This window comes from Bufo gargarizans, chromosome 4 (genome assembly GCF_014858855.1).
Source record: "Bufo gargarizans isolate SCDJY-AF-19 chromosome 4, ASM1485885v1, whole genome shotgun sequence".
Lineage (NCBI taxonomy): Eukaryota > Metazoa > Chordata > Amphibia > Anura > Bufonidae > Bufo > Bufo gargarizans.
In genome coordinates this window covers 493712654-493727051 of record NC_058083.1, presented here as the reverse complement: position 1 = coordinate 493727051, position 14398 = coordinate 493712654, and the positions used below count along the sequence as shown (strand labels likewise).

The window sequence follows — 14398 nt, the reverse complement described above, 5'->3', positions numbered from 1 at the left end:
ATCCGATGGTATATTTTAACTTGAAGCGTCCCCATCACCATGGGAACGCCTCTATGTTAGAATATACTGTCGGATATGAGCTACATCGTGAAAACTCATATCCGACAGTATATTCTAACACAGAGGCATTCCCATGGTGATGGGGACGCTTCTAGTTAGAATATACTACAAACTGTGTACATGACTGCCCCCTGCTGCCTGGCAGCACCCGACCTCTTACAGGGGGCCGTGATCAGCACAATTAACCCCTCAGGTGCCGCACCTGAAGGGGTTAATTGTGCGTATCATAGCCCCCTGTAAGAGATCACGGTTGCCAGGCAGCAGGGGGCAGACCCCCCCTCCCCAGTTTAAATTTCATTGGTGGCCAGTGCGGCCCCCCCTCCCTCCCTCTATTGTAATAATAACATTGGTGGCCAGTGTGCGGCCTCCCCCAGCCCCCGCTCCCTCCCTCTATTGTATTAAGAACATTGGTGGCCAGTGTGCGGCCTCCCCTCTCCCCCCCCCCCCCCCCCGATCATTGGTGGCAGCGGAGTTCCGATCAGAGTCCCAGTTTAATCGCTGGGGCTCCGATCGGTAACCATGGCAACCAGGACGCTACTGCAGTCCTGGTTGCCATGGTTACTTAGCAATAGTAGAAGCATCATACTTACCTGCTGGCTGCTGCGATGTCTGTGTCCGGCCGGGAGCTCCTCCTACTGGTAAGTGACAGGTCTGTGCGGCGCATTGCTTAATGATCTGTCACTTACCAGTAGGAGGAGCTCCCGGCCGGACACAGACATCGCAGCAGCCAGCAGGTAAGTATGATGCTTCTACTATTACTAAGTAACCATGGCAACCAGGACTGCAGTAACGTCCTGGTTGCCATGGTTACCGATCGGAGCCCCAGCGATTAAACTGGGACTCCGATCGGAACTCCGCTGCCACCAATGATCGGGGGGGGGGGGGCCCGCACACTGGCCACCAATGTTCGGGGGGGAGGCCGCACACTGGCCACCAATGTTCTTATTACAATAGAGGGAGGGAGGGGGGGCCGGGGGAGGCCGCACACTGGCCACCAATGTTCGGGGGGGGGAGGCCGCACACTGGCCACCAATGTTTTTATTACAATAGAGGGAGGGAGGGAGGGGGGGCCACACTGTGCCACCAATGTTATTAATACAATAGAGGGAGGGAGGGGGGGCCGCACTGGCCACCAATGAAATTTAAACTGGGGACCTGAGGGGTTAATTGTACGGATCACAGCCCCCTGTAAGAGATCGGGTGCTGCCAGGCAGCAGGGGGCAGTCTTGTACACAGTTCGTTGTATATTCTAACTAGAAGCGTCCCCATCACTATGGGAACGCCTCTGTGTTAGAATATACTGTCGGATCTGAGTTTTCAAGAAGTGAAAACTCAGCTCTGAAAAAGCTTTTATGCAGACGGATCTTCGGATCCGTCTGTATGAAAGTAACCTACGGCCACGGATCACGGACACGGATGCCAATCTTGTGTGCATCCGTGTTCTTTCACGGACCCATTGACTTGAATGGGTCCGTGAACCGTTGTCCGTCAAAAAAATAGGACAGGTCATATTTTTTTGACAGACAGGATACACGGATCACGGTCTCGGCTGCAAAACGGTGCATTTTCCGATTTTTCCACGGACCCATTGAAAGTCAATGGGTTCGCGAAAAAAAAAAGGAAAACGGCACAACGGCCACGGATGCACACCAAGGTCGTGTGCATGAGGCCTTATTTACCTACTGTTTTTGCACCTGGAGGCATTTGCACCTATTTTGAGTTTTAAGACTAATTCAACATATTGTGCAAGATGTGTTTATTTTTCTGTCTCTCTGCACTTGAGGTCATTCTTCTGTATACTGCTTATTTCATATGGAGACATACATCGGTCAGAGAAGCATACGCCACAAGACGGCATTACCTGTACACGGAGGATGTTCAGCTACATACTAAGGGCTCATGAGCACGACCATTTCCTGTTTTGTGGTCTGCAAATTGCCCCGTCCGTAGTTTGTGTCTGGTATTGCAGCTCAGCTCCATTGAAGTAAATGGGGGTGAGCTGCAGTTCCACACACAACCTGTGGACAGGTGTGGTGCTGTTTTTGGAAGAAAGCAGATATGTGTTTATAATCCTGGACAACCCCTTTAATAACATCACAGCTCTTACCTTTCCAAAACTGCCTTTTCCTAATACTTTGATGAAGTTGAAATCCTCCAGGCCGGTCTTCTTTGTCTGGTGAGTTTTGATATCCCCGTTCTCTCCGTTTTCCCCGGTTATCGTTAGCTGACTGTCCGTTGTCGCAGTGGCTGCCGCTTTGTGCTCTTCTCCTCGGTTCTCAAATGAAAGTGCTTTCCTGATGTTATTTTCAAGTTCCTTAATTTCTAATTGAAGGCAAAAGAAAAACAATAAGTATTTAACTCCTTAATGAACATAGATTAACGAGGACCTGCCACAGCTCCTGACATACCTAATTTAGTAAACCGCATTCGCCATGAAATAATATTTTTTTTTCTCTGCATTGTGCCGTCCTCTGTTATTCCTTCTGGAAATGTATGAGCAAACCTTCAACTGGAATCTATTATTCCTCTTGTCAAAAGGGTGTGTCCCCTACACATCGTGAAACTGACCAATCAGTGATGATATTTATTCAGATTTAGCCCACTTGCACACGACCGTATGTATTTTGCGGTCTGCAAAAAACGGATCCGCAAAAAATACGGATGACATCCATGTGCATTCCGTATTTTGCGGAACGGAACAGCTGGCCCCCAATAGAACAGTACTATCCTGGTCCGTAATGTGGACTATAATAGGACATGTTCTATTTTTTTGCGGAACGGAAATACGGACATACGGAAACGGAATGCACACGGAGTAACTTCCATTTTTTTTTTCCGGACCCATTGAAGTGAATGGTTCCGCAAAAAAATAGAACGGACACGGAAAGAAAATACGTTCGTGTGCAAGAGGCCTTAGGCCCCTTTCACACGGGCGAGTATTCCGCGCGGATGCGATGCGTGAGTTGAACGCATTGCACCCGCACTGAATCCCAACCCATTCATTTCTATGGGGCTGTTCACATGAGCGGTGATTTTCACGCATCACTTGTGCGTTGCGTGAAAATCGCAGCATGCTCTATATTCTGCGTTTTTCACGTAACGCAGGCCCCATAGAAATGAATGGGGTTGCGTGAAAATCGCAAGCATCCGCAAGCAAGTGCGGATGTGGTGCGATTTGTATGCACGGTTGCAAGGAGACGATCGGGATGGAGACCCGATCATTATTATTTTCCCTTATAAGATGGTTATAAGGGAAAATAATAGCATTCTGAATACAAAATGCATGGTACAATAGCGCTGGAGGGGTTAAAAAAAAATAATAATAATGATTTAATTCCCCTTAATCCACTTGATCGCGCAGCCGGCATCTCCTTCTGTCTTCATCTTAGCTGTGTGCAGTAACAGGACCTGTGGTGACGTCACTCCGGTCATCACATGGTCCATCACATGATCCATCACCATGGTAAAAGATCATGTGATGGATCATGTGATGACTGGAGTGACGTCACCACAGGTCCTGTTACTGCACACAGCTAAGATGAAGACAGAAGGAGATGCCGGCTGCGCGATCAAGTGGATTAAGGTGAGTAACATTTTTTTTTTTTTTATTTAACCCCTCCAGCGCTATTTTACTATGCATTTTGTATTCAGAATGCTATTATTTTCCCTTATAACCATGTTATCTACAGAACACCGATCCCAAGCCCGAACTTCTGTGAAGAAGTTCGGGTTTGGGTACCAAACAAGCGATTTTTCTCACGCAAGTGCAAAACGCATTACAATGTTTTGCACTCACGCAGAAAAATCGCGCGTGTTCCCGCAATGCACCTGCACATTTTCCCGCAACGCCTGTGTGAAACCAGCCTTAGGGCTCGTTCACACAAACGTTTTTTTACGTTCCGTATACGGGACTTTTTTTAGTTCCGTATACGGAACCATTCATTTAAATGGTTCCGCCAAAAAAGCAGAATGTACTCCGTATGTCTTCTGTATCCGTTCCGTTTTTGCGGAACCATCTATTGAAAATTTTATGCCCAGCTCAATTTTTTCTAGGCAATTACTGTATATGCCATCCAGAAAAACGGAATGGAACTGGAAACACTACTGAAACAAAAAACGGTAAAACGGATCAGTTAAAAACTGCCCGCAAAACACTGAAAAAGCCATACGGTCGTGTGAACAAGCCCTTATTCAGACAATTCCAGGAGAAATAACAGAGGAAAAGTACAGGGCAGAGCAAAAAAAAAATAAGTATGCAGCACTGCTATTTTATGTGTAATAAATTATTTTCTGAACCAGCTGATAGGTCCTCTTTAGGCCCCTTTCACACGAGCGAGTTTTCCGCGCAGGTGCAATGCGCGACGTGAACGCATAGCACCCGCACTGAATCCAGTTCTGCGTTGTGTAAAAAACGCAGCATGTTCTATATTCTGCGTTTTTCACGCAGCCCTGGCCCCATAGAAGTCAATGGGGCTTCAATGAAAAACGCATTGCATCCGCAAGCAAGTACGGATGCAATGCGTTTTTCACTGATGATTGCTAAGAGATGTTGTTTGTAAACCTTCCGTTTTTTTTATCACGCGCGTGACAAAACTGACTGAACTTGCTTGCAAAATGGTGCGAGTTTCCCTGAACGCATCCTGACCTAATCCGTATCGTTCGTGTGAAAGAGGCCTAACACAGCATATGGAATCCCGCTACTATATCAATGGGAGCGTTATGTGACCACAGTCCTGATACACACAAGACCGTCAAGCCAACAAGGGAATGGGGAAGTGGTTAATGCAAATTTGCCTTAGGCAGGTTTCATATGGCTCTGTGTAGTCCGGAAAAAAAACTGTTCCTGTCATATTTCCCAGAATGAAGACATTCCCCCAGCGATTTGTGGTGCGGAACAGTGATGGTCAGTTCGCAGTGTTCGCCAGCGAACACATGCGGGCTGCCATCTTGACTCACAAGTCCGGCGATGCACAGGTAAGCCCTTACCTGTGCTGGGAGCCGGTCTGAAATCAAATCCGGTCAAGTTCCGAGAACAGCCCGATGAAGGCCCCCGGCGGCTTTTCTCGGAACTGCCTGCTCCCGGTGACCACATTTGTTTCAGACCGGCTCCCAGCACAGGCACAGGTAAGGGCTTACCTGTGCATCGCCGGACTTGTGAGTCAAGATGGCAGCCCGCATTTGTTCGCTGGCGAACACTGCGAACTGGCCATCACTGGTGCGGAATCTGCAACAAATTCAGTGGACAAAATGGGCAGTTAACCTCTTTACTGTACTTTCACCCTTGCGTTGCTTGATTCCGGCAGGCAGTTCCGTTGCCTGAACTGACTGCCTGATCAGGCAAACTGTATGCAAACGCATGTCATTTTTTCTGACTGATCAGGCATTTTTCAGACTGATGAGAATCCTGATCAGTCTGAAAAATGCCTGATCAGTCAGAAAAATGCATTGCAATACCGGATCTGTTTTTCCGGTGTCAGCAGGCAAAACGGATGCAGTATTTATTTTTTTCTCATTTTTAAAGGTCTGCGCATGCGCAGACCGGGAGAGTGGATTCGGCATTCCAGTATTTTGAATGCCGGATCCGGCACTAATACATTCCTATGAAAAAAAATGCCAGATCCGGCATTCAGGCAAGTCTTCAGTTTTTTTCGCCGGAGATAAAACCGTAGCATGCTACGGTTTTCTCTTTTGCCTGATCAGTCAAAATGACTGAACTGAAGACATCCTGATGCATCCTGAACGGATTACTCTCCATTCAGAATGCATGGGGATATGCCTGATCAGTTCTTTTCCGGTATAGAGCCCCTGTGACGGAACTCTATGCTGAAAAAAGAAAAACGCTAATGTGAAAGTAGCCTTAGTAGTGTTGAGCGCGAATATTTGAATTGCGAATTTTAATCGCGAATATCGCCACTTCGAGAATTTGCAAATATATTTAGAATTATTTAGAATATAGTGCTATATATTTATATTCGCGAATAGTGTTGAATATTCTAATCGCCAATTTATCGTGAATATATTACATTGCCAATTTTTTTCGAAATCAAGTAAACAATGACTGGAGATCACGAATTCTTGAATTTGCGAATTTATGGCGAATATTCGGCCAAAAATTAGCGAATTCGAATATTGCCTATGCTGCTCATCAATACTCTTTAGGATTCGTTTTTCCCTCCCTGCCTTCCCGAAGCCATAACTTTTTTATTTTTCCATTCACATAGCCATATGAGGGCTTGTTGTTTTGCAGGGAAAAGTTGCACTTTCTAAAGGCACCATACACTTTTGTATATGATGTAGTGGGAGGCTGGAACAAAAATTGCAAATGGTGTCGAATTGGAAGAAAAAATGTATTCTGCAGTTAGGTTTCTAGGGTAAAACTGATCTGTTACCTTCATTCTCCAGGTCAGTACAATTACATTGCTGTGGCAGGCAGCATTCAGAAGACACAAGGCTGGGATAGCAAGCGAATGGTTTAGGATGCAATCCAGATACAATTCAGACGCAATTGCAGACAAAACGTGCATGCAATCCAAGGCTTCTTTCACACGACCGTTTTTTTTTTCCGTTTTGCGGGCCGTTTTTTGCGGTCCGTATACGGAACCATTCATTCCAATGGTTCCGCAAAAAAAACGGAATGTGTTCCGTATGCATTCCGTTTCCGTATTTCCGTTCCGTTGAGAGATAGAACATGTCCTATATTTGGCCGCAAATCACGTTCCGTGGCTCCATTAAAGTCTATGGGTCCGCAAAAAAACAGAATGCATACGGAAATGCATCCGTATGTCTTCCGTATCCGTTCCGTTTTTTGCGGAACCATCTATTGAAAATGTTATGCCCAGCCCAATTTTTTATATGAAATTACTGTATACTGTATTTGCCATACGGAAAAACGGAACGGAACAACGGAACGGAAACGGAACCACAACGGAAGCAAAAAACGGAACAACGGATCCGTGAAAAACGGACCGCAAAACACTGAAATGGACATACTGTCGTGTGAAAGAGGCCTAAGCCTAAAGCCTCATTCACACGTCAGTGTTCGGTCAGTGATTTCCATCAGTGGTTGTGAGCCAAAACCAGGTGCGGCTCTAAACACAGAACAGGTGCAGACCTTTCCTTTATGGCCTCATGCACACGACCGTTTTTGTGATACGCATCCGAGACGCATTTTTTTCACTTCAATGGAGCCGCAAAAGATGCGGACAGCACTCCGTGGCCCTGCAAAAAAAAAATATAGCATGTCCTATTCTTGTCCGTTCAGCGGACAAGATAAGAAATTTCTACAATGGGCCGCCCGTTCCGTTCCGCAAATTGCAGAAGGCACACGGGCGGCTCCCGTTTTTTGCGAATCCGCGGTTTGTGGACCGCAAAAAAATGGCACGGTCGTGTGCATGAGGCCTATGTCTGTGGAGGCTCCAATCCTGGTTTTGGCTCACAATCACTGATGGAAATCACTGACCAAACACTGACGTGTAAATGAGGCTTAACGGCAATTTGGGTCTGCAAAAAAAAAAAAAAAACGGAAGTTACTCTGTGTGCACGCTGTTTTCCTATTTCCGTAGGTCCGTTCCGCAAAAAAAAATAGAACATGTCCTATTATTGTCCGCATTTTGGATAGTACTGTTCTATTAGGGGCCAGCTGTTCCGTTCCGCAAAAGACGGAATATGGAATGCACAGGGACGTCCACTGTATTTTTTGTGGATCCGTGTTTTGCGGACCGCAAAATACATGCGGTCGTGTGCATGAGCCCTTACGCTAACAGAGTAGTTGCATATTGCTTGAAACAGCCTAATATAAATATATACATAAACTATGAAAAGATAAAGAAGTCTCAAACCTTGATCACACGGAGACGTGGGTGCTGATTTTGACCTGTCATCTTCCACTGTTGGAGCCCCCGGGACTGGAGGCTGGGTCTCAGCGCCTGCATTTAACTAGGAGAAATATATAATATTAGTCACATAGAAAATAATGCATTTATCCTATGCACATGCAATAAATCTGCATTAAACAAAGTAAACAAAACTTCCCGCAAATACAATACTATTTTCAGGATCACCATTTGCTGTAACTGAATGGAAATATTTTTGCATACACTCCCAAAAATTTGTACATATAATTGTTTAGGCAAATTTCTTTTAAGGCCTCTTACACACGACCGTATGTATTTTGTGATTTGCAAAAAATACTGATGACGTCCGTGTGCATTCCGTACTTTGCGGAACTGAACAGCTGGCCACTAATAGAACAGTCCTATCCTTGCTGGTAATGCTGACAATAATAGGACATGTTCTATTTTTTTGCGGAACTGAAATACGGACATACAAAACAAAATGCAACGGAGAACCTTGCAAAATAAAAAGGAACGGACATGAAAACCAAATACGTTTGTGTACAAGAGGCCTAAGGCCCCTTTCACACACGGGTGCACCCGCACTAAGGCCCCTTTCACGCGGGCGAGTTTTCCGCGCTGGTGCAATGCGTGACGTGAACGCATTGCACCCGCACTGAATCCTGACCCATTCATTTCAATGGGGTTGTGTACATGACCGATGTTTTTAACGCATCACTTTTGCGTTGCGTGAAAATCGCAGCATGTTCTATATTCTGCGTTTTTCACGCAACGCTGGGCCCATAGAAGTGAATGGGGCTGCGTGAAAATCTCAAGCATCCGCGAGCAAGTGCGGATGCAATGCGATTTTCAAAGATGGCTGCTAAGGAGATGGTGTTAATAAATAGGGATGAGCCCCAGGACCCCATTAAAGTTTATTTACTTTATTATTTTTCATTATACCATGGTTATAATGGAAAATAATAGCATTCTTTAATACAGAATGCATAGTAAAATGTCCCTTGAGGGTTAAAATTTTTTTTTTAAAATTACTCACCTCATCCACTTGATCGCGCACCAGTTATCGTCTTCTTTCATCTTTCAGGACCTGAAAAAAGGACCTGCGCTGACGTCATCACAGGTCCTTTTTGCAGGTCCTGAAAGAAGAAGAAGACGATAACGGCTGCGCGATCAAGTGGATGAGGTGAGTAATTTTTTTATTATTTTTTAACCCTCAAGGGACATTTTACTTAGCATTCTGTATTAAAGAATGCTATTATTTTCCATTATAACCATGTTATAATGGAAAATAATACAATTTTCACAACACAGAACCCAAACCCGAACTTCAATGAAGAACTCCGGGTTCGGGTCTGGGTACCAACATTCAGTTTTTTATCATGTGCGTGCAAAACACATTAAACCCTTTGCACTAGCGTGTAAAAAAACTGAACAATGCAACAGACAAATTGGTGCGAACCCTCCCTGAACCCGCCTGCAACGTATCCGGACTGAATCCGGCACGCTCGTCTGCAAGGGGCCTAAATCCTGACCCATTTATTTCAATGGGGCTGTGTACATGAGCTTTATTTTTTACGCATCAGTTCTGCGTTGCATGAAAATCATAGTATATTTTATATTCTGCATTTTTCACGCAGCCCTGGCCCCATAAAAGTGAATGGGGCTGCGTGAAAAACACATTGCATCCGCAAGCAAGTGCGGATGCAATGCGTTTTTCACTGATGGTTGCTAAGAGATGTTGTTTTGTGAACCTTCAGCTTTTTAAACGCATTGCACTCGTGCGGAAAAAACTGAACGCAATCGTAGACAAAACTGACTAAATTTGCTTGCAAAATGGTGCGTGTTTCACTGAACACACCCTGAACGCATCTGGAGCCAATCTGTCACATGAGCCTAAGGCCCCTTTCACATGAGCGAGTTTTCCGTACGGGTGCAATGCACGATGCGAAAGCATTGCGCCCACACTGAATACGGACTTATTCATTTCAATGGGTCCGTGTAAATGAGTGTTGGTTTTCACGCATCACATATGTGCGTTGCATGAAAATCGCATCATGTTTTATATTCTGCGATTTTAATGCAACGCAGGCCCCAAAGAAGTGACTGGGGCTGAGTGAAAATCGCATCGCATCCGCAAGTGAGTGCAGATGAGATGCGTTTTTCACGGATGGTTGCTAAGAGATGTTGTTTGTAAACATTCCATTTTTTATGACGTGCGTGCAGAACGCAATAAATATCAATGCGCCCGCACTATAAAAACTTAACGCGACCGCAAACAAAACTGAATGGCCTTGTTTGCGAAATCACGCAGTTTTCACTGAACGAATCCGCAACGCATCCGGACACGCTCGTCTGCAAGGGGCCTAACTGTTCTGCTTCCAAAGTGATGCTGTCTTAGCTGCTTTCACACAGTCAGGTCTCGTCCACATTTCCGCTTTTCACTGATGCGTGCTGTCCGCATTTTCTGCGGACTGTACACGTACCCATGGATTTTAATGTGTCTGTTCACCATAGGTCAGTAAAAAAAATCACAGAGACATGCACCGCTTTGGTCCGTGATGGGGACCAAACAAGCCCATTGAAGTCTATGAGTCCGTGAAAATAACGTGACACAACATGGCATCTGTGTTCCGTCCGTTTTAAACTGAAGACTGATAGGAGATGCTCCGGAGATTAATTTTCAGCTGAGCAACGTCTGTGGATTAAGGATGACACACGGATGGTAAAAACTGACACACGGACCAAACACAGATCTTCACGGACGAAACAGGGACGCTTTTTAACGGCTTTTTCCGTGTCTGGTGAAGTAACCTGTGAGAATGACCCCTGGAGAAGAGCTAACCCCCCACAGTTGTAACAAAACTGCAGCACTGCGCTCATCACATGGTCCGTCACCATGGTGATGGATCATGTGATGGCATGTGATGAGCACAGTGACGTCACCACAGGTCATTTTCTCCCAGGTCATCAAAGAAGACAGAAGAGAAGAGAAGCCGGGCTGCGCAAACAAGTGGGTGAGGTGAGTTAAAAAAAAAATATTTAACCCCTCCATCCCTATTTTACTAAGCATTCTGTATTAAGAAGGTTAATATTTTCCCTTATAACCATGTTATAAGGGAAAATAATAACTCAAATCTCAATCGTCACCTAGCAACCATGCGTAAAAATCGCACCGTATCCGCACTTGCTTGCGGATGCCTGCGATTTTCACGCAGCCCCATTCACTTCTATGGGGCCATGAAAAACGCACAATATAGAGCATGCTGCAATTTTCACGCAACGCACAAGTGATGCGTGAAAATCACCGCTCATGTGCACAGCCCGACAGAAATGAATGGGTCCGGATTCAGTAAAAGATTGACCACTCTGCATATATTAAAGATCAGATTGTACCTTTTTCCTCCTCTGGCCCGCGGCGGTGATTTTATCCGGCGTAACTCCCAGGTCAGCCAGTACTTTAGCTATGCCTCGAGAATCCACTCCACAGTTTGGTGCTACATTAGATTCACAGCGTCTATGTACGTTCATTTTACAAACTGGGGAAACAATGAAGAAGCATTAGAATACAGTGTGCAAAGGGTTAATACACAGACTCCTGTCGGCACTGTCTTCCCCCTCTTTTAGTTTGTGTACCCAAAGCCAACGTCCTAGCGCGTTAATAAGGGGGTATTCCCGCTACTGGCAATTATTCCATAGCTACAGAATATGCCCCAGATGTCGCACCATTAGGACCACCACCTACTTTGGAGAATTTAATTTCAAGTGGTGGAACGGCTGCCACATTAGGCTACTTTCACACTGGCGTTTTGTCTTCCTTTTGTGAGATCCATTCAGGGCTCTCACAAGCGGTCCAAAACAGATCAGTTTTTACCCTAAGGCCCCTTTCACACGGGCGAGTTTTCAGCGCGGGTGCAATGCGTGAGTTGAACGCATTGCATCCGCACTAAATCCCATTCATTTCTATGGGGCTGTTCACATGAGCGGTGATTTTCAAGCATCACTTGTGCGTTGCGTGAAAATCTACGCTCATCACATGGTCAGTCACATGATCCATCACTGACTGCAATTGGGTACCTACTCGCGCGGGTTTGCCGCAACACATCCGGACCTTATCCGGACACGCTCGTGTGAAAGAGGCCTAATGCATTCTGAATGGAAAAGTATCCGCTCACAATGCATCAGTTTGCCTCCGTTCAGTCTCCCTTCCGCTCTGGAGGCGGACACCGAAACGCTGCCTCCAACGTTTTGCTGTCCGCTTGACGAAACTGAGCCAAACGTCCTGGCACAAAATGAAAGTCAATAGGGACGGATCCGTTTTCTATGACACAATCTGGCACAATAGAAAACAGATCCGTCCCCCATTGACTTTCAATGGAGTTCATGACAGATCGTTCTTGGCTATGTTACAGATAATACAAACGGATCCGTTCATGGCTATAGAAGACATAAGACAACTGGATCCATTCATGACAAACGCATGTGGCTGTATTATTGTAATGGATCCGTTTTTGCAGATCCATGACGGATCTGCCCAAAACGCAAGTGTGAAAGTAGCCTTAATTGCCTATAGCAGAAATATCCCTTTAAGGCCTCATGCACAGGCTGGGCCCGTATTGCGGCCTGCAAACATTGGGTCTTCAATATACGGGCACCCGTTCGTGTGCACACTGCATCACAGATGTGGACCTATTCACTTGAATGGGTCCACAATCCAGAAAGAGCGGTGCGGAACGGAGGCACGGAACCCTACGGAAGAACTACAGAGTGCTTCTGTGGGGGTTCTCTCCGTGCCTCCGCACCGCAAAACAAAATTAGAACATGTTCTATATTTTTTGGCGGTGCGACCGGATCACGGACCCATTCAAGTGGAATGGGTCTGGATCCGTCTGCGGCAGCTGCACCGATGGTACCTGTGCATTGGGGCCCCAAATGCACGGAATGGCCGGGTAACGGCCCTGTGCATGAGGCCGAAGGAGCACGTTACTTCAATAAATAGATAAGGAGATGCCAGTCCCCTATAGCGAAACTTATCTCTGAAGGAAACGTAAGATCTCACTAAATACAGTCTGCCAACAGAAACCTAAAGGGCATGGTGAAAAGTCCAATCGCACTGAAATCTACTGGAAGCTACAGCATCACTTCTATTACGATACTGCCCTCTAGTGGCAAGTCATGATTATTTAATTTAATAATCAAGAATAGATGACATTTTGTACAGTATGCTGAAAATAGCAAATCATGAGAAAATAACATCTGAAGGAGAAAAACAGCAGGGAAGTTTTTGGGCTTTTTATATACCTAGACGTACTTGAAATCTCCTTTCACGGTGATTGAATGCAAGGCATTAAAACCTTGTCAGTGTCTCTATAGCAGCAAAACTATAGACGCAGCAATTCTATAATCTACTTTTTAAGGCAGAATCGCTCCTTTCAGAAGTTGGAGTGCCCTCTATACAAATGTAGCTTTGCAGCATTTTTTATGATTGCATTTAAATCATTTTGGGCTAAGGCTACTTTCACATTAGCGTTTTTCTTTACCGGCATAGAGTTCCATCACAGGGGCTCTATACCGGAAAAGAACTGATCAGGCATATCCCCATGCATTCTGAATGGAGAGTAATCCGTTCAGTTTGCATCAGGATGTCTTCAGTTCAGTCATGCTACGGTTTTATCTCCGGCGAAAAAAACTGAAGACTTGCCTGAAGGCATTTTTTTCCATAGGAATGTATTCAAAATACCGGAATGCCGCATGCGCAGACCTTTAAAAATGAGAAGAAAAAAAAAAACGGATCCGTTTTGCGCGATGACACCGGAAAAACGGATCCGGTATTGCAATGCATTTTTCTGACTGATCAGGCATTTTTTAGACTGATCAGGATCCTGATCAGTCTGAAAAATGCCTGATCAGTCAGAAAAAATGACATCCGTTTGCATACAGTTTGCCTGATCAGGCAGTCAGTTCAGGCAACGGAACTGCCTGCCGGAATCAAGCAACGCAAGTGTGAAAGTACCCTAACAATAATATTTTTAATGTTCAGTCGAATGCACTGTTTCATGGAAGAGATCTCCAGAAGCAGGCTCCTGCTTCCTCTGGCCAGACGAGATGACTATGCCGGAACCTGGTCCTGTCAATCAAAAAGGAGAAGAAGCAGGAGGAACAGGGTGCACAGGGTGGCTTGGGCCTGCCCTCGGTGCACTTACCTGCTCATTTGCATATGGACTAATAGCAAGCGAGGTATCATTACATTCAGCTGAGCTTGCCCTACAAAGGCATTGGGGTAGAATTATCAAAACAGGTGTAAAGGAGAACTGGCTTAGTTGCCCATAGCAACCAATCAGATTCCACCTTTCATTTTTAAGAGCTCCTTTGGAAAATGAAAGGTGGAATCTGATTGGTTGCTATGGGCAACTCAGACAGTTTTCCTTTACACCAGTTTGATAAATTTCCCCCATTGTGCCTGGTTTTATCAGTGAATTTCCTGGTGA

General features: G+C 45.4%; 1 protein-coding gene across 2 annotated transcripts in view; it reads right to left on the bottom strand.

The window, feature by feature from the left end:
- Positions 1 to 14398, bottom strand: part of PRKCE (protein kinase C epsilon) — a 413449-nt gene that overhangs the window by 173938 nt on the left and 225113 nt on the right. For both annotated transcript variants that reach the window (XM_044290816.1, XM_044290817.1), the window contains exons 8-10: positions 11307 to 11449; positions 7899 to 7995; positions 2168 to 2382 (exon numbers count right to left, since the gene is read on the bottom strand). In XM_044290816.1, the coding sequence (XP_044146751.1) occupies positions 2168 to 2382; positions 7899 to 7995; positions 11307 to 11449 (455 nt within the window). The remainder of the gene's footprint in view (positions 1 to 2167; positions 2383 to 7898; positions 7996 to 11306; positions 11450 to 14398) is intronic.